Below are 21,005 nucleotides of genomic sequence, written 5' to 3'. Positions count from 1 at the left end.
GATAAAGCACTAAAGCACCCTTTATCAGTTGCTGTCTTGCCTTCCTTTCTTTCCCTGCCCAGTACAACTTCTTGAAAGACTGATTGCCGAGCGTGAGGGAACACAAATTTCTTTTTTAATTTACTGAAATACAAGTTTCTGTTGCATTTGAAATCAAATGTTGCTATACGCTTAAAAGCTAGTGTGTGAAAATGTGTTGCTTTTCAGTTCTGCCAATGATACCGACTTATTATTTAGGTCTTGTATCCCTAACACCATTTCATCACTTCTGTAAAAATCAGCGCATCCTGATTTCTCCATGTTGGGTATGGTTCCTGGTAATCTGAGATAAAGTAAGTTGGAGTACCTTACAAGTTATTTTCAGAAACAGGTCAAAGTGTAGCCATGAGAGAGATAATTAATTTTTAAGATACATGCCAAGAAATAATGGTATACTTCATTTGAATTCATCCCGGCTTTTATGGTCCTGATACTTGATTTCCCAATTTCCAAGGAGTGAACAGGGTAGACAAAGGAAGCAGAATTACTACTGGTGGTGTAAGGATCCAACTTCTGAATGGCTGAGAAATTGCTTGCTAAATACTAGAATAATAAAAATACTTTATCTGAAAGTCAAAGATATCAAGATGCATTATGAAGGAAGTATTTTAGGTTTTGTGGGTTTTTTTCATTTTGTGTGTGTGTGTAGCTGTACATAAAGTATATATATATATTTTTTTTGAGCAGTGGTAACACCTCATTTGACCCATTTCCACTACATCTTTAGGATGTACACTGTGTGGGACAACCTGAATTGATAGTCCTCACTAAGTCCTTAGAGCTATATACACATCAGGAGAGAGAAGAGCTGCTTAAAATAATGAGATCATGTAAAGTATGTAAATTTGAGACATGCTATGTGTAAGTGATGGTGTCAGGGCCCTTGGATGTATTTTCAGTACCTATGCCCTGTAGGGCACCTTCTTAACAGTTCCCTTTTCTGCATTAATTGGTAAGTGAGGCTTACTGTAATTATGAATTTATTTCTTTTTGCTCGTTTTCCGTTTCTCTCAATACTTGAAAATGCCATTTACTTAATTTAAAATAACAATTGCAGAGACAAAGATGCATGCAACTCACTAAAGTTGAAAGTGAGGTAGAAATAATACAAACCTCAATCCACCAAAGTAGTTCCTAGTACGATGCATCAAGTTGCTTTCTGAACTGGTTGGGAGCCAGTGAAGACTGACAGTAATGAGACAATTACCATGGCAGTGGGATCATTATCATGCTGGCTTCTGAGTTTTGATGTTTTTTAATAGGCTAATAAGGTCTGATAGGTAGTGTCCTTCTGGCTGCCTTCAGGAAATGATCAAATTATTTGATAAATGAAAAAGTAGTATATTATAGTGTTCAAATATAAACATGGCTACTACAGAGCTTTTGTTACTACAGTTCTGGAAGAAATTTCAGTACGGTATCCTGTTTTAAGTAACGCTTGGTGATACGGCATTGAAAAATAATAATGACTATATTATTAAAAATCTCCTCAGCAAAATAACTTAAAGTTGGAGACAGTAATACTTCCCAAATTGCTGTCAAATCATTCTCCAACAAATCCAGGAACTGCGAGCCTTCAGAGAGAGTTAAGAAGCATAGCCAGCGCTAATTCAGATCTTGAGCAGTATCTAGTTACACCTGAATGCTCAGGGAAATTGGAGTAAACAAGATGTGATCTAAACTCATGGGAATTCCAACTGGAAGCCAAGGTAGTTGTTTTCTGGCAGCCTTAGTCTGCTGTATTGGAAGTAGTGTACGCATTGATTACCTGAGAGCTTGCCCCCAAGTAAGGTTCATGAACAGCGCAGATCAGCATGTGGATTTGCAATGCCAGGTCCTCCTCTGGACTGCCTGCAAATGTGGATTATTATTTTTTTCCCCATATGTGCCACTTAGAAAGTCCTTGGAAATGAAAATAAATTGCTCTGTACTTCGTGTGTACAGTAGGATCAGCACAGGGAGTTAGTGAGATGTAAATTCACACCCCAGCATAGCGCATCCTGATTTCTCCAAGCCCTAGGGCCACAGCCCTATGCGTTTTTTGGAGGTCAGGAACCGAGCCGCTTCATCATGAGGTACATTTTGAAGTAATGCTTCCAGTGTGGGATAGCAAATGACTCTACTCCATTAAAAACAGGTGGACGCTAGTTTTAGCGTGAACAAAAATTCAGTGGGATTGATTACCATTCATCCCCACCTGCCCTCATCTAGCTGTTCCACCTGGCCTTTCAGGTGGGATGCAGCACTCCTGGGCCAGCAATCAATTCCCGGGTACCAGCTGAGGCCGTGTTGGGCCAAGGGGGTGCGGTGGTGGTGGTGGTTTGTTTCTAACTGACCCATTCTGTGCGTGCCCAGACTGAACAGCTAAGACGTTGTAAGCTAACTCTTTTGATTACTAGTAGTATTAATTTAGTACTGTTCTGCACTAGAATAAAAACTGGTAGCCAAACAGCTGGCTCTTCAGTGTAGAGTTTTGCTGGCTGTTTTTTTGGATCTGATTAAGATGTTATTTGCATGTGTCCTAGACAGTGTTTTAGCCACACTGGAGTGACAGCACTATTATTATCTTCTATCCTAACCTGTTTTGTGGCACAGGCACTGATTGAAGGTAAAATCAGGAAGTATTTTTCCCTCCCCTGTTATAGTAAAATATCTGTTGTAATAAAAGAGGGGCCTTAATTGTTTGAGACTTTCCTGGCAATTTTTTTCCCCCACCATCGCCTCCCCAGGGAGCAAAACTATTCCATGCAAAGAGTTTTTGAAAGAAAAGGGAAAGGACCTGATGAACAAGGATTTAAGCCTGGCTTACGTGTGGTGTTTAGGGTTATTCTGGTTTGGTTGTTTGTTTTTTTTTCCCATTAATTTCACAGTATTATAGGTGTGTGGACTACATATATCAATTCCTGTATAAATATATATATATACATATACTGCTGTAGCCAATTATGCTCCTACAAACACTTTAGCCCTGGAACAGTTTATAGACTATATATAGTACCCTACAGCGAGATGATCTTGGTTTTGGGTTCTGTCGGCGTGTATTTCACAAGCAGGCCTGGCTGCTGGCGGCACTGGGCTGCCCCGGGGGTTCCCCCCGGCAGGAGCCTGGCTGTGGAGCCTGGGGGCGGCAGGGCAGGGGCTGGCTCCTGCGTGGCTCAGCTCCCTCTGCGGGGCTCCGCTCCCTCTGCGGGCAGGGGTGCGGCGGGCCGGCCGGGCTGTCCTTCGCTGCGGGGGGTCAGAGGAGAACAGAGGTGGAAGGGACCCGAGCCTGGCGCCTTTTGCGTGGCGCTCGGCAACAGCGCTTCCCTCCACCCGGCGCAGGGGGCACGGCGGGGGGCCGTTGGGTGTTGCTGCCGGCCACGGCTCGGCGCTGTCCGGGTGCTGGGGCCGGGCCCCGTCGCTCTCCCCGCAGGGCCGCCGCCCGCCATCGGCCGCCAGCAGCCCTTCCCCCTCCCCGCGGCGGGGGGCACAGGCACCGCGGCGGGGCTCGGCGGCCCCCGGGCGTGTGGCGGGGCTGGGGCTGGGGCCGGGGCCGCCCCCGCCGGAGGCTGAGGGCGAGCCGCGCCCGCGCGCTGCGCGCCGTAGCCCCCCCGCGCCTGCAGCGGGGAGAGGAGGCGGTGGTGGCGGCCGGGCCGCCCCTCTCCCGCCCCGCCGCTCCGTGCCCTGCCCGCCGGCGGCCGGGCCCGCGCCGGTGGCCGCGGCGGCAGCGCGGCTCCTCCTCCATGCGCCGCGGCTGCCCGCCGCCCCGCAACGCCCGCGCCCGGCTGCTCCGCGGAGCGCGCCCTCCCCGCCGGGCGCGGGGGGCGGTGGCAGCGGCGGGAGGAGGTGGCGCCGGCCGGCCGAGCCGTGAGGGGCCCGGCGGAGGATGCCGGTGGGCGGCGGCGGGGCGGCGCGGCCCCCCGGCGGGGCGCGCTCCCTCAGCCCCACCGCGCTGTCCCGCAGCCTGTCCCGCCTGCGCGAGCACCGCGCCCGCTCGCGGGCCATGCTGGCGCTGGGGGTCACGCAGATGGTGCTCGGCTGCCTCATCGTGGCCGTCAGCTTCGCCGCCCTGGCGCTCACCACCTCGGCCCGCGTCCGCCACTCCTGCCCCTTCTGGGCCGGCTTCTCGGTGAGTCGGGGGGCGAGCGGGGAGGGGGGCGGGGGGAGCCGCCGGCAGCGCCTCAGGGCTGTGGGTTCGCGGCTACAGGTGAGACGCGGGCGGCGGCGTCCCCGGGCCTCGTCTCTCGTCCCTGAGGAGCGGGGCCGGCGGCCGAGACTCCTTCCCGCGGGGCACCACAGCCGGGCGGTGAGGTGAGAGAGCCGCGCTCGTGGCGGCTCTGAGCTCCCGCCGCCCCGGGCGGCCCCTGAGCCGGGCAGCGGCGTGCGGGATGGGCCGGCCGGGGCGGCTGGCGGGCGAGCTGCAGCGCCGGATGGAACTTGGCAGAGCGAACTGACCTTCGGTGTCGCCCCGGCAGCCGCTGTCCGCTTCACGGGCGGCTGCTGCTGCTGTCCCTGACGCCTGCTGTACGGGCTCCGGCGGTGTGCGGGGCTTCACCCCGAGGTGCGGCCGCTCCTCATGGCCCCGCGCAGGGCTGCGACCCGCGCCGTGCGGCAGGTGGCGGGGCGGGAGGGGAGCCGGGCGGGAGCGGCGGGCCGGGCCCCCGCTGAGGGGAGCGCGGAGGGTGGGAAAGGGCCTTGGGGTCCTCCGTCCCGCAGCGCTGGGTGTCTGAGGTAAAACCTTCCCTGTTCTGAAAGCAGGTGCCCAAATCACGGTCCCCCTCACTCCTTTGTGGCTTTCTCGTTGGCTTTCTATTGTGTCCTGCTAGTGTAATTTTTTTTTTTTTTTTAAAAACAAAACAACAAAAAAACAGTTGGTAGCACTCTTGGTTCATGTGGCCTCACTCAGCGCTGATTATGGGCGTTTGTGTGTCTGGGTACAACGCACGCGTGGGTGCCTTATTATAGTACTGGTCTGTGCGAGTTTCTCTCAAAAGCGGCAAAATGGGCTTGAGGGTTCTGAAGAAAGACATTTCTGAGGACGCTAGTAACAGACCGGGTTATCCGTGAAGATTTGGTCCATTTAATTTAATGTGTTACTGGCTTCAAGTGTATCTTTTCAGCTCTTTTAACGGATGAGAGGGTTTTCAGCTGTAAAAGTGCTTATTAGAAACCAGAACTGTTAGGTAAGTCATTTGGGTTATTCAGTACCGAGCATGTGGCAGAAATGGTGTAATTTAAAAAATTACTGTTTAATATGCTGTTACACAGCATGTTACTCAATAATTTTTTTGAGTCCTTCAGAGCGGAAGAGTAGCTTTGGATTAGTTATTAAGATATTTTTCTTGATTTTGCCAGGATTTTGCATAGTCTTGAAAAAAAGCGTCAGTTTGCAGTAGGAGCCTTGATGCTGTAATAATAATTCTGTTGAGTTTGAACCTCTGCAAGCAAATATGCAGCTATATGTTATGATGAGGTGTGAATTTTAAATTAAGAATCTGGCTGCTTACATATTGATGTGGTACTAAAACAACACAGCTTAGGCAGGCTCGGTTTCTTATCTTGATAGACCAAGCAGGAATGTACACATCTGATTGTGGACTCCAGTAGACACAACTTTTTCACTAACACCGCTTTCCCCAGCTCCTGTAACCTTCGTGAAAAGAGACTTTGGGGGTTATCAGTATGCTGTAAAATACGCTGGTTTTCTGCTTGTGGATGCCTTCTGCTCTTCTCTCTGTGCAAGGCAACCCATAGAAAGGTATGTTTTCCGGGTGGATTTCATGGATGTTACTTGCTCATCGTAGTGAAGAAAGCCGTGATTCCAGCCTGTGGTGTGAATTGTAAATGGCACACAGTATTGCAAAATCGTTGACTCTAGAAGGCTTTATTGCCCTGTGTTATCAGAGTGAGGCAGTTACACGTTGCTTCCTAAACAGAGAGCTTGCTTTATAAATGATCTTTTGGACCATGAGAATAACCATGCTTTCCTCCTAATCTTCTTATCTCGTAAGTCTCAAGAAAGGTAAAAATAGAGTAGTTTTGAAGTATTGGTAAGCTCTAAAGAACTTTTTGAGCCCAAGTTATTTGCTTATGCAGCATTTTCTTAAAAGCTTTTTGAGGTGTTTAGTGAGTTCAACGTATATTGTCACTCACAGCTGAAAAGTATTTCTGTGGAAGAATGAACATTTTTAGCTTGCTTCTGGAAAATACAATTAAAGAAAAAACAAAAGTGATTTAAATGACATGAGAGAAAAATAATGGAAGTAACCTTTTTTTCTTTACTTGGTGCCAAAATCAGGCATAAATATGCACTCCCTTCAATCTACTTCCGGGTGCCCCCCCCCCCCCCCCCCTCCCCCGGCTGGAAGTAAATAACTGAGTTGTTTGATGGTGAAGTAACAATTCTAAACCTTTTTTTTTTGGGGGGGGGAGGGGGGTGGGGGGTGGGCATGGGAAGGTGGGGGGAAGTGTGTGATATACCGTAGCTTCCATGTCATTAGAAATGGACATCCTAAAACAGGATAGTATTGGCATTGGCACTTTTCAGCATTTTTTGACACCAGCTGCCCTGTCAATATAAATGAAGGCTGCAAAAATTTGCGAAGAATCTTTTAAATGTTTTTTACAATAACTTCACAGTGTTTGCAACAATCTAGCTGATTAAAAAAAAAAAAAAAAAGGCTGCATATTACAATCCTCACAGAAAATTCTCTAATCAAATGCAAGGAAAGGTTCTGATTTCTCGCTTTTTTTTTTTGGAATCAAATCAAGTGACTGCACCAGTGAGAGCTTATTTTAAAGAACAAGGCACCATAATTTACATAAAACTTTGAAGAATTCAGAGCTAATTTAAGCATCATCCCCAAAATTAAAGCATTTTGTTTTGTCTTCCCTTTTATAACACCATGCTAAGAAGAGAAAAAAATATTTTCATGTATTTTGTATTAAGACATGTGAAGGTAATTAATGAGAGTCAACCTCACACTGAGCACAAGCGAATTTGGAGGTTAGATGAGCTGGTTGATTCTGTATAGGCAGAAAATCATTGGCAAGATCTTACAAGCTGTGTGGTGAAATGGCAGGCGGTTTGTTCCTGTTGCGGTTTTTCATTCAGGAGAATGGCAATTTCATCTTCACATTCTCTTGGTTGGGTAAAAGTATGTGCTTTTTCATGTAGGGTGTATGAACATAAGTGTCTTTGATCCTTTGAGGAACCTGAAGAATTGAATATTAGCCTTATTTTGTTCATGGATGCATAGGTCTTAAAATCGGTGTTCTGGTAGATCGCTGAAACTTATCCCAAAAGTATAAGCAGTATCGAGGCTCTTTGTCTCTCCTGTAGGTCTATAGTTGCTTGAGTATGAGAAAATATTTCTTCATTCTTAGTCCTTAAGAATCCAAAACGTACACCAGTTTGTAGTTTTACAGGCTTTGTACGTGCCCGGATTGATTGTAACGCTTCAGCTAAGCGAGCCAAATATTTATGGTTACTGTTACTGCTGTTAGGATACTAGTGAACCACCTGGTAAGAGCTATATTAGTGTGACTGCAAGAGCAAATCTTGCTGTCTGCAGTAATTTCTTAAAATTATTTAGAAGTTGGCAATAGGTTGTTTATCCTCCCCACCCTGCCTTGATCCCAGCATTCTGAGAAAAATACCAGCCTCAGAGACTAGAGTTATCTCTGGTATCGGAAAGCATTAATGAAAGTTAAATCATAAGATTACTCAGGTTTCTAAAATCATACCATGGCACTAAAATCTTAGAACATACAGCGAAGTATAAGCTATCTCTTCTTTTATATATAGTTATCTGAAATCAGTTGTATTCTTGTGTAGAAGTGTGTTGCTGGAAGATCTTGTGCTGCTTCTCCTTTGTATTAAGTTTCTTCTCAATTCTGCTATTATTGTCCATATCCCATGCTCAAAAAAAAAAATGGTTTTGAACCGTTTTGAAGTTCTCTGGTTTAAAAACAGCTTTTGTATAGTATGTCTTAGAGGTTTGTGCTTTTTGTGTTCTTTGAAAAGGGAAACATATATAGAGGGGATTGTCAAGGTGAACTCAGACCCAGCTTCTCTGTTGTGGAAAATATGAAATACATTATATACTTGTTTATGTCATTAACTGAGAAAGATGAGTGTAGAGCCTTCTCTGTGTTCCTCAATGATGTTGTACAAAAGAGGTTTAAATCCCTCAGATGACACGTAGAGGAGTTACTTTCAAAAGCTTCTACTAGTCTGCGACTGAGTGTTCCTCACATGCAGCAGGTTGTTTTAGCATGTTCCTGTGCAGAATCAATGTGGAAGTGAAGGGGAGATTACAAAAAAAAATATATTTGTTAGCAATTGTATTTATCTCTTCTCCATTTCAGGTACAGATTTTTTTCCCCCCCCTCCTTTCTCCTTTCCTTGTTTTCTTTCCCTTTTGGGGTTTTCCAGTATTGCTTGTGGATAGTCAGGTGAAATAAAGGAGGTACTAGAGTGATGGTATTTGTAGCTCAGAGGAATGAGCTTTAGTTTGCATGAAAAGCCTGCTGCCAACAGAGTCTGTTATTGTGAAAGTAGAGCTAAGCTGTTTGAGGCAAAGTAAACTTATTGCTAGTATTGAGTGACATATATTGTATATACTGAACTTGTAAAAACTGCTGATGCATAGCATTTATTGTCTCAGAGCTGATCACCTCATACCTAGGACTTAAACGGTAGCTTTCTTGTCCACCTGCTGTAGGTGTAAAAAAACTCTAGCATGGATTTCAAGTAGTTTTGATCAAAACATCCATCGCTACTCTGAGTGTGCTATGTGATTCTCTATGACAGTATATAGTATGGGTTGCTTGTTTTGAGTACCCCTGGTTATCCGCACAACTTGAGTGCTTAATCTACAACTTTCTTAGATGAAACTCGGTGTTTTTTTTCTAGAATTTGCGTAAGTCATTAGAAACTTCCTGAACATCTGTTGTAACAGCAGCGAGGTTATTAGCTGTCTGGGTAGGATTATCTGACCAGATCCCTGCTCTGTAAATGATTGTTCTAACAGTAGAATTCAAATCTGTGGACTCCATGATCATGACGATTAGTTCATGGTGGATAATTCGTTATTCTGTGAAGTTTGCTACTGGTTCAGACAGTGTTCCGTCTCTGAAAATACACAAATTCTTTCAGGTTTCTTTTGGAAGTAGTTGGTATTGCTGTTTTGGGAATTAAGCAGGTAAATTTCTGTACTGAAGAAGTTTTCCTCTTCAGGAGACTTACCAGACCTCTGATGCAGATTATCAAATATATTTGGGTCCAGGGATCACATGGAACTGATTTCCCTATGTGGCTGTTGAAGATTTTATGTCATTCCTGAAGGACAATGCATCCCATGCACTAGAACAGTTACCTTGATGTTCCTTGCTTCATATTGATGAAATTTAGAAGTCCAGGAAATGGATCACCTTGGAGGTCCTACGAATGATTTGTTAACCTGTCTTTTGCCTGTTTAGTCTCCTTTCCAATAAATGAGTCACTACTGGATCTGGCTAACAATTCATGGTAGGTTTGAGCTGGTGTGATAGTCACAAAATAAGAGCAGCTAGATTGGTAAAGTAATAAATTTGAGAAAGTAGTACTCTAGTGTTTAACTGATCAATGTTAACTCCTCAAGAACTGCAATATGCAATAACATATGTTAGAAGTTATTAGATACCAGTTAAAATCTGTGGTGTTAGTGTATCAGATGAGGTCATATGCATCATATAAGCATAAGGAGTAAGAAGGCTTCTCTCTACTTCCTGGAGTCCCATCTAAAGCAGAGCTTTGGAACAGTGGATTCATGGGTGAAAATATAGTTTCCTTATCTGGATGAATTGATAGCTAATTAGGCAGCCTGAAAGAGGAACAATTAGAAAGAAGACAGTGTTCTTTTCTTATTCTTTGAACTATACAGGGTAAAACGGCCATTTGTGATTTCCTGAGGATTTGGGGCTAAGTGTATTCAGTGTGCTGGAAAACAGCAGACTCGTGGAAGCCAGCATTATTTGTTTCAAATCAGCTTTTATTGCTTCTGAGTATATTCTGTTGCCCAAGCCTTATGGGGCCAAGAAGCATTTGATCATGCAAATTAATTTAAAAACTTTGTGTTATGGGAAGGAATAGCTGAATAAAGCAAAGATATCCCATTATGATATGGGGGGAGTGTCCTATCTTTAGAGAAGTAGCATCATTATTTTTTTTTTTATCCTGTAGTATTATAAATTACCTGTGTTCTGAAATCTTTTTCTGTAGGCAACCAGACCGCAGAATAAAAATACCACAATTTGAATAAGGCTTTTACTGTTATTAGCATATGATGCAAGTTGGGTTTGTTGTTGTTGTTTGGTTGGTTTTTTAACTTGTAGTAGAAAGATGGGTGTATGTCTAAGTCTCTTAAGGAATCAGATATTTTTCTTGAATTCTGGTTGTCTTTTCCAGGTGTTCTTTTATGCTGGACATGTATGAGCATTTACTGTGAAGACGGTAAATACTGCCCCAGAACTTGTAACAGCTAGCTGTGTGGAACAGTTACAGTCTACTGAGAAACTTAGGAATAGATAAGTAGCTTAGTTGAAGTGGGAATTTCCAAGGTCAATTATCCAGTCATTAGCAGCTGCTGAACTTATTACACCTCCATTTTAGTCCTATGTTGCAATTTATTGAAGGAATGAGTTGTGAATTGTCATGCTTAATTGGCTTTTCTTTCACAATTCATTTTTCTGCTCACTCCTCAGCCTTCTGGAATCAAGGTGCAGAACAGAGAATGGGACTCTGTAAGGTGGGAACTGCAGGAAAATATGTAACTTACAGGAGTGTAACTGTTTCAGGAGTAGATTTAAAGAAAGATACTCTTCCAGAAGCACAATATGGTGTGGTCATTACCAGTTAATGGAGTTACCAGGCTGATTTAAAGGAATACTGTGCAAATGTGACAAAGCTGGGGAATTTATCGTTGAGCAGTATTTATACATCTAGAGGTTCATAAGTTATGTGCAGGCAATATTTTAAGACCAAAATGCCCCAAAGCTAAGCCTTCCCTCTTTGGCAAAGTCACAGAATCACAGTGTCTTATCCCACAACCAGAGGCTACAAGCTGGATTTTTAAGAATCAAGTGTTCATAGTTCCTTTAAAAGTACTTATGCTGTTTGAAACTTCAGTCTTCTCAGTAGTTTGTCATTTTTGGTAGTCTGCAGATACATCTCTGTCAGTGCTTTAGTTCTGATCACGTGTGTGCTCTCACCCACTGTTCATTCATGTTGGGGGGGGGGGGCATTCTCAGAGCGCACAAACTTGATTCCTGGGCGATCAAATGAAACCAGAAGATGTGCTTTAAGAGCGTAGAAAATACGAACTGACTGCTAGCAGGTATTAAGTCTCAGTACCAGACTAGAGCTTGTCTGAAGTAGTTACCCATCCAATATGTGTATGGTGGGAATGCTCTCTTCTTAAGCATCCATTCTATTGGAAACAGATTTGCTTCTGTTCCATTTACTCTTTGCTAATTGAGGTAGAACCTGTAAGGCCAATCTGAAAATTGTATATGCAGAGGATGTGAACTCTCTAAAAATTAACACTTATCCTTTCTACTGGGCAGATGTGCTGGTTTCAGCTGGGTTAGGTTAATTTTCTTCATAGTAGCTGCTATGGGGCTGTGTTTTGGCCCTGTGCTGACAACAGTGTGGGTAACAGGGATGCTTCAGTTCCTGCTGAGCAGAGCTCACACAGAGCCAAGGCCTTTCTGCCTCTCACCCCACCCCGCAGCGAGCAGGTTGGGAGGCACAAGCAGTCAGGAGGGGACACCACTGGGACAGCTGTCCCCAACTGACCCACGGGATATTCCACACCATGTGGCGTCACGCTCGGCATATAAAGCTGGGGGAAGGAAGAGGAAGGGGGGGACATTGGGAGTGATGGTGTTTGTCTTCCCAAGGAGCCCGGCTTTCCTGGCCATGGCTGACCACCATGTTGATGGGAAGAGGTGAATGAATGCCTTGCTTTGCTTTGCTTGTGCACATGGCTAATGCGTTACTTTTTATGCTGTCTTTGTCTCAACCCACGAGTTTCCTCACTTTTACTCTTCTTATTCTCTGCCCCATCCTATTGGGGGAGTGAGTGAGCAGCTGTGTAGGGCTGAGCTGCCAGCTGGGGTTAAACCATGACAGCAGAATCTTACTCCATAGCAGTGATATCTACAGCAGTAATTTGATGCGGGTCTGCAGGGTGAAACAGCCAGTTCTGGGGGCCAGGTGGGTGCTCTGTGCATGTTACTTTTGAGAATCTTCAGTAGCTTTGGGCTAAGTTATAGTAAATGGGAAATACTTCTCTGAATTACTGCTGCAGCACTTACAGTGAGACATTGTGATTTAAAAAAAAAAAAAAAAAGAGTAATTTTATGACATAATAAATGTAGACTTGCCTCTTGTATCTAGATAAAAATGAGAAAATGTAAGTACTCTGAAGAATATGAATGCTTTCCTTGGAGAAGGCAAACAATGTATTTCTGGGTTTCTGATCTTTAAAACAGCTTGATTTAAACATGGATAGTTGAAACAGCATTTTAAGTTTAAACTTTTGTGTCTAATTTATGAAGAGCTGCTAACTTTACAAGTTTACTTTCCATTTTGAATATGAACTTTCTTGCTGTCTGGATGCCATCATCATGAGTAACTTATGTCCTGCAGAACAAGCAAATAATCTTCTCATTGATAACTATACATTTTTATTATTGCTGTTCACCTATAGAGTGTCCATCTCAGCAGAATTCTTTTCATATGAGTGACATAATTTATGAGTTTGGTTTTGCTACTGTTTGTAGCAGAAGAGAGGATGGCTTAATCTGAAGATTTTAGATAAGCTTTCAGTGCTAGATGAGATAAATCCAGGTGTTTTTAAGATGAACACACTTAATACAGAGGCACTGAGAGATAATAAATGTGTAGCTTTATAAATGTTACTTTTACATTCACTCTTCAGAGAATAAATTTGTTTTCTTCTAGGTGGAAATTGTGAATGCAGCTATTTTTGAGACTTGTGGTAGTTTTTTGACCTCCTACAGACAGTAAGGCTACTCTTTAGTTTAAAAAAACCAACAAAATAAATACCCCCCCCCCCCCAATAATATTTCAGCATTCATAAAAGAGTCAATGAACAGTGTAATTAATCATTAATAAACATAAGTCTTTATGTCACTGTTATGCATTCTATTGATTATGGTTCTAGCAGAATAGTTATCTGAATGGTATCCTTTTGTTATAGTACTGAAACCGTTTTTTGATCAGTGGTACTAAAATAGGAGATTTTCAATTCCTGACTCTGTAAACTATCATAAAGAATTTTAAGGCACACTCATTAAAACAGTGCTGTGAACCTGTGGCTAGCATACTGACCGCGATGTTATTCTGAAAATAATGTTGGTAGAAAGTGGTTTTGTCATATATTGAAAGTAGCTATGGTTCAAAGAAATTTTATCTTTCCAGAGGCTAAATTCAAAACCTTTTTAAAACTTGTGAAAAATCAGACTACAAAACCTGAAGTGCTGCAGTCTTTCTATACAGCTAGGAGTGTAGCGGTCAGGGTCATGAGGGATGAAGGGAGCAAAGGTTCAAGTCCTGACTTGGTGTGAAGGGAACCCAGTTTGTTTTACATGTTCCAGGTAATCTGAACTATCAAGGTACTGTCTTGGCTCTACATTTTTTCCCCTTAACGTGTAAATTTTCCAGGAGGGGAAAAGGCCACTTACACATTCTTGTGGGAAGTGTCAGTTTTCAGGTTCGTGATCTTGCAGTAAAAAATATATTTAGAAAACTCCTAATGAAAGTGTGGGATCTCCAGATGAAGAGTACTTGAGCCTCCTCTTGCTTGCTTATACAGACATATTGGCAGTTGAGAAGTATGTGTTTTGTTTTGGAAAGGTTATTGTATTTATTGCAAATAGTAATAATCAAGGAATTGTATCGATCACCCTGTCTCCTAAACCGAATGGATGCCTTTGTAGTCCTTCCTGTTTTTACAGTTTCTTTCTGAAAAAGCCATGTTATTTCAAGATGTGTTAGTTTTGAGGTTTTTGTTTTGCAGTAGTTTCAAACAGATTTTCATGTGAAATAATTGTCATGGTTTAACCCCAGCTGGTACTTAAGCACCATACAGCCACTCGCTCACTCATTACATGTAAAGAGCAAAAGAGGGCATTGAAGAAGAATATTTCTCGGTTTTAGTTGCAAGTATTTGGTTATAAAGGATACTTGAAAAGGTTGACTTAAATGGAGACTTGTTTAAATGCATCTGAATAGAACAAATAATTTTCATGCTTAAAATAACATTTTGAAACCAGAAAAAAGCAAACCACAAAATGCAATGGGATGGGGTGGGGTGTCAAAAATACATGTGAAATAACAAGCTCATGCCCTGGAGTCCACATTATTGATGTGTCTGTACATGGAGGAATCTCTTACAGCTGGATCACGTGATGTCTCTGATGCATCTCTGGCACTTCTACCACAGAACCTGCTGCATGGTACAGAGAGAAAATCGTGAAGATGAGACTGGAAGAGAGAACAGATGGGGTGGCAGGTGCACTTTCTCTCCCTGATAACATTGTACAGATTGGGTAAAATGTTAACAACTTTTCCATGTTGCCTTTTATGTGTGAAGGTAGGAATTGTACTAGCAATGTTGTCCTTTCAGAAGGACATTAGTAACATTGCTGTGGTAGGTGGGAACTACATTTAATATACGGCTTAAGTCCTTAATATACCCAACTCTTTATGCTTGTTCTGGTAGGAGAAAAGACAGTAGCCTTTTTAAAGGGTTCTTAAAAGACATGGAATCATGGACATACCTTTTGTTCTATTTATACTTGTGTAACAAGTATTATTCTGGGCCTAAAGAACTTTAGGAAGTCATTTAAGAATTACTTCCTTTCCTCCCCTTCTCATGAAATCAGGTCACAGATTTGAAGTGGAGCTTCACCATCAGACTGTACTTTGACATTCTGTGAAATACTATTGTAGTATGCAGTAACCAGCATCAATACTGAAACATTAATATCAGCTTCTGAATTTCATGTTTATTCAGTAAATATTTTCTTAGCTAGCTAAGTAGTATAAATAGTCAATGCAGCTTTTCCTTTGAGCTTTTAAAAAACCCGCACTGTGATTTGACAGACTAGTTTCTGTTGGTACATAATATTTGTCCTTTGAGTGGAAAGGAACCTTTACTCTAAAAGCAGTAAAGACACAAGCAACAAAGTATTATACAGATAATAAGTACAACCAGCATCAGAATGGCATTTTGCTGTCTACCAGAGACCATGTGCTCATCTTCCTGAACACAGACCATGTGCTCATCTTCCTTAACCTAACTTACTGTGAATCGAAATGTCTTGAAGGCCTGAATATCAAACTGGCTATTAGGAAAAGTTGTCCCCTGACAATACCTGTCAGTTCTAGGTGAGGACTGTCTGAAATGTTCGTATCCTTCATTGGTTTGTGAATCTAAAGGAATTGGAAGGAAGGTAGGAAGAAGCAAACCTGTTTTCTATTTCTGACATTGAACCTTCCTCTGAAGCAGTACACTTTTTACTTGTGGAACTATTAAGTCATTGCTAGACAAATTGTAGATGTCCTTCCAGTCGGCAGTTCCTTTTTGTGGTCTGGCAGTATAAAAGCTTGCCCTACACTATGAATCGTTTGGGGTTAAACTTGAGGTTTTGTCTGGATCAGATGTTTTGGTTCCAAAACTACAGAAGTAATTATCTCGTATTATCTGGTTAATTAACCTGCTTTGAAAAATAGAGAACGCAAGTAATGGGCAAAGGAGGAGTCAGTTTGAGAGTCACAGTTACTTTTCAGTCTTGAATGTTTCTGGAACAAACAATTTTTTGATTTTGGAAGGTGATTATTTTTAGGTATTACGATTTTTTTTTTTCCCCTTTATCTAAATTGTCTGTTACAATTTGTATAATGTCAGTGAAAAAAGATAGGTCTGTGAAAAATGAGTTTTTCCCCATATAAAAGTAAGTCTACATGTACTTAACTCTAGAGCTCCTAGAAGATAAGAATTAGATTTTTTTGTTTGTAGTTAGGTAGATTTAGGAACTGTATGAGAGTCCCCAAACAACGTTATTTCTTTGTATCTACTGGAGTTGACTTACTCGGGGAAAAATTAATCTGATGCCAAACTTCATGCTCCAGTAAAATGTAGTAATGGGCTGTAGTGCATATTCTTGAAAACTAGTTACTTTAGAAATTAGAGCTATGTTTTAAGCAATATTTCCCTAATTCAGAAAGGTCTAGGTATACTTCTGGTATCTTGCATCAGCATGTTAACCATATAACATCAAAGATGTTTAACCAAGAATTTTTTACTTCTTTTGCCTGCAGTATAAGTACTTCAGGATCAAGTATTTCAGACAGGTAATTTAGGCTGTAATTGATGTCATCCTTCTGTAGAGTTTAAGAAGTTAGACATGAACAGTGTTAGGAGTACATTTTTGCATAAAGGTTTTGGGTAAAACATTATAGAATAACACACTGAAACCGTGACTTGTTTCAATCATTTGGCCAATAAGTTAAATCTTTAAGCAAGAAGTCATCTCATGAAAGCAGGCAAAAATATAAGCAACATCTTGTGAGTCACCAGCTGTTGCAAAAATGAGTTTTGTAGTCTTACCTCTTAGAAAGTTGATGTTTGGTCATGCATCTGTTTCCTTTGTTATTATTCAAGAGCAACCAGAGATAGGTTCTGTGTTTTAGAGTTATATTGGGTCCTACCTTATAGGCAGTCCTACAGGACGGAACAAAGCAGATGGATGTGAAATTCTGACTAACAGCGTAGACCATATAAAATGCTAAAGGTGAATAGGATGTAAAAAGTTTATACTTAAAAATAATGTGATGCTTTGTAAAGTGTTGTTTTTTGAAAGCAGAAAATTCAACAGTCAGTGTAATTATATTTGTTAGATGCCCACAAGGAGACTGCAGACTAACAATAATGTGCAGTGATTATATTAATCAGTAGGCTCTTGTGGAAATGAGAGGTTTGATGGTATAAATACATATAATGATACTTTGGATGAAGCGAAAAAATACTTCTTGAGGAGATCAGCCGGAAGATGATGAAAAGTGATTTTATAATTTTACAAACATAGGTTTTCAAAAAAAGATTCCATTCTTTTCCAATTAAGTTAACAAGGAATAGGCTGAAAAAGGAAAGGTAGGCTTGTACATTAGAGAAGGTGAAGTCTCTAGCATGAAAAGATATCTCATGTAGCTATTTTAGAATGTGAAGTTATAGCTGGATGAAGTGTGTTTTACTGTATTTCTCAGAAGCAGGCATTAACTTTTTGTGTTAGTGTAAGGCAATAAAATGCATTTTTAGTATAAAAATCAGTGTGTGTGTCTGTTAAAGAATGCTTTTATCACTTAACTGGGAGAAGTGTTTGCTCCCCCAACTGCCATTTCAAATGCCTGAGGAGTGGGAAGATGAGGATAAGCAAATAGCGTGTTCTCAGACAGGATTCACACCTCCCCAGTCCCCAAAGTACTTTCTTAAGAAATGTGCTATCTGTTCCTTCTGTATTTCAACATCTGACAAGTGATGAACTGTTATTTTTAGTAAGCTATAGATATGCTGTACCATATAAATGTGCATAACAAGGTTGTACAAATGTGCTGAGAACTGTAATAATCAAAATAGTGATAATTATTGACTGTTTGATAGTTTAAAATGGTTAAATATTTTTCATGTATAGTTTTTCAACTGATTGTGCATTCACCATAGGAAAAAAAAACCCACAAAAAAAACCCAACCCAAACCCAGAAAGCATTAAACTCGTAATTGATCTTAATAATGGTCCTAGTTTAATTATATGAGGAATGCAAGAAACATCACAGTTGAAGTTTGTGGTTACAGTGTATGAAGAAAAGAAGGACAGGATTATTTAGAGGTCAGAATTGTCTTCTACCAATAGAATTATCGCCTCCTGCACCAACAGAGATAAAAGGTTGACTTCCAAATGACACAGCTTTGCTAAGGGCATAAAAATAACATCCTAAATAAAAATGAAATCAAGCCACAGAATAGCACTATTGAGGTGATGTTTATGATTAGCAAGATAGTTGACAGTCTCTGAGTTTTTGATACACTTACTTTTGTTAAATAATATAATGGTGGTACCTGGGCTAGCTAAGTTACTTTTTATAAAGAGTAAATGCAGGTTTGGATTTGGAAGCTGCAAATCATAAGTGTGATCAGTGATGAAAGAACTAGGAAAAGGCTGCTAGTATCTCATAGAAACTGTGAGAAACTCAAAAGAAATTTTTTGAACAATGATCATGTACTATGTAACACTGTTTTCATAGGCTGTAATCGAACTGCCCAAAAAATTATCATACTTGCTGATAGTTTTCCTATTTGTTAGCCTCCATTGGCCCACAGAAACAGAATCTCCTAGTATTTATCAAGGCATTTATTTGACAAAAATCAAGATTCACACATTAAAAGTGGAAAAAGAATTGAGATATATAACATTAAAAAATTTATTTACATTACAGTTACATTACAGCAAAACGAAACCAAAGTAAATCAACAGGGCAAGTAAATGGACTCTAAAATAGCACCAAAAGCTAATTGGTTTTCTCTGTGTATCACTTGCTCATGGACACAAATTATATTACAGCTCATAGACTCAGATGGTAAGATTTGAGTTTTACTGGTAAAAAAATGCATTTTGAGTGCTGGGGTTTGGCGTTTTTTGGTTTGTTGGTTTTTTTTGTTTTTTTGTTTTTTTCCCTCCTCCCCTCCGGACCACTGGCCTGCATGAATTAAATACCTGATGGTGTATAACTGTCTGGGCAGCAGCAGTAGCTTAGCAACACCAGCTAGTGCTGATGCCAAAGAACAGTGTTGGCTTTCATTATTTTAAAATGCCAGCTGGTCCTTTAATAGTCTTTCTATATTTAGAGATTAATTGATAATTGTGTTTTAACTTGTAGACCTGGGTTGGATTTCACCGTCAAATTGTTTGATAAAGAATTTTGGAAGCTCAGAAGTCTTTAACTGTAGGCATTGATAGAAGACTTTGGAAAGGGTACAGTAATAACTAGAAATCTCAAAGTGAATACTGGTGATAATCGGAGAGTACAAAGAAACCTTCCTTGCTTCCTATTTACATGCACAAGCAAAGCTGCTTAAATGTACTAAAGGAGTGGTAAACTGCATTCTCCAAGAATGATGATGTTTCTTTTAATAAATAGTAATGTCTGATAAATACATACACATTTTTAAAGGATATGATTCTGAAAAGAAATTAATATTACAAACGTAGAGAAACATATTCTTTCTGTGTGTATATACGCATATATAAACTAAAATAAAACATCAGTAATGTATTTTTGTGACAGAAAGTATAAAATTACAGAAATGTGTACCTGGAATGGGTCTCAAGAGGTCATCTACTCTTATTTTCACTGTGAAGATCCATCCATTAACAACAGCATCTGTAGCTGCATGTTTGTTTAGCTACTCCTAAATGTATATAATAAAGGAAACTTTTTAACCTATTAGGTAACCTCTTTCAGCCCTTAGCTATTTCTGTGCTAGTATGAATCTCATACGTTAACTGTGTATGTCCTAATATGTAGCGTAAATCTGTGCTGCAGGTTAAGCCTCTGATTTATATATATATATATTTTTTTTTCATAATGTTCAGTGGACACAAGGGCAAATGATTTTTCTTGTTTATCTGTTGTGGTGTTTTAACCTACCAGAAAACTAGCACTGTTCTTTAACCTGGGTAAACAAAAAACCAGTTTTTTCTGACTTCATTAAAAGTAATTTTCTAAACCGTTTGGCAAGTTTATTTCTGACCTGGGTTCTCTACAGTAGCTGGGCATACTTAATGAAATACGATGCGTGAGTTGGGCAGAGTTTTCTTGCTAGGAATCTTCACCAATGCCTATTGCAACAGAATGTATACTGTTTATTTTGTACAAATATGTTTGCTAATCTGTACCCAGATGCTGTCTTTTAATGTTCCTCTGTCATTTCTTTTATTTATATTTTAATTCCTGGTTAAATTAATCCTCAAGTCGTTTTCTGCACTTTTCCCATTGTTCTGCCAGTTAGGGCCCCTTATATACTGAAGCATTAATCTTCTTTTTCTTGTGTGTGTTACTTTTCAACAGTGTTAAACTTCCTTACTTGCAAACATCTTTTAATTTCCTGTTTGAAATACTTGCTTTTAATTTATCAGGGTTCTTAGGCAGGCCATTCTACGAGCCTGTCTCCCAACTTCAGGTCATGGCTGAAGGGTTATCTCAGTGTGCCTCCACCATGATGTGTTCGTTCGGATGTGCACTTTTGAAATGAATTATGCAATTATTTCCACACTGTGCTTTGGTTCACCTTGTGGAGCTCTCTGACTACGCATACTGGATTCCTTATGGATAATGCTAAACTGGAAAGTACATTCCAGTAGTGCCTCTTATGCTGTCTGGCTGCAAATGGACATTAAATCCATGGGCTCAGACTAGAGCTACCTCTATGTGTTTAAAAAAACTGCAACAAACAACCAAAACACCCCCACAAAACCAGTGAAAAAAACCCAAACCCCAAAAGAATAACACCAAACCTCACACCCCACCACAAAAAAACAAACCAAGCCAAAAAGACCAACCCTCACCAAACAAACAGTACTCCCTTGAAACGTGGATGGTGTGGATGTCAGCTTCTCAACAGCATCTGTTCTCTCTACAGCTCTTTTCCTGTTGGCCTAGACTACTTGTCAGTGTAGACACTGTTGTTATGAATGTGGTGGTTTAGTAGGCTATACATACTCCCTATACTAATCTCACATAATTTTTTTGATTGGTATAAATTCTTAGCTGTTAGCTAGTGATTTAGATCGTGCCACTCTGGCAAATGGTTTTGTGCTTTTCTATGGGCCATGCTTAGTTGAAGGACTCAAATTCGTAT

General features: G+C 41.1%; 1 protein-coding gene across 5 annotated transcripts in view; it reads left to right on the top strand.

Moving 5' to 3' along the window:
* Positions 1 to 3,679: 3,679 nt before the first annotated feature.
* Positions 3,680 to 21,005, top strand: part of ENTREP2 (endosomal transmembrane epsin interactor 2) — a 145,757-nt gene continuing 128,431 nt past the window's right edge. For 3 of the 5 annotated variants that reach the window (XM_055814896.1, XM_055814912.1, XM_055814881.1), the window contains exon 1: positions 3,680 to 4,147. In XM_055814896.1, the coding sequence (XP_055670871.1) occupies positions 3,905 to 4,147 (243 nt within the window). In that variant the 5' untranslated portion in view covers positions 3,680 to 3,904. The remainder of the gene's footprint in view (positions 4,148 to 21,005) is intronic. The other 2 variants (XM_055814903.1, XM_055814886.1) reach the window with 1 other exon arrangement.

Source organism: Falco peregrinus, chromosome 1 (assembly GCF_023634155.1).
Source record: "Falco peregrinus isolate bFalPer1 chromosome 1, bFalPer1.pri, whole genome shotgun sequence".
Classification (NCBI taxonomy): domain Eukaryota; kingdom Metazoa; phylum Chordata; class Aves; order Falconiformes; family Falconidae; genus Falco; species Falco peregrinus.
The sequence above is the reverse complement of the archived record's forward strand: the minus strand, read 5'-3'. Positions and strand labels throughout refer to the sequence as shown.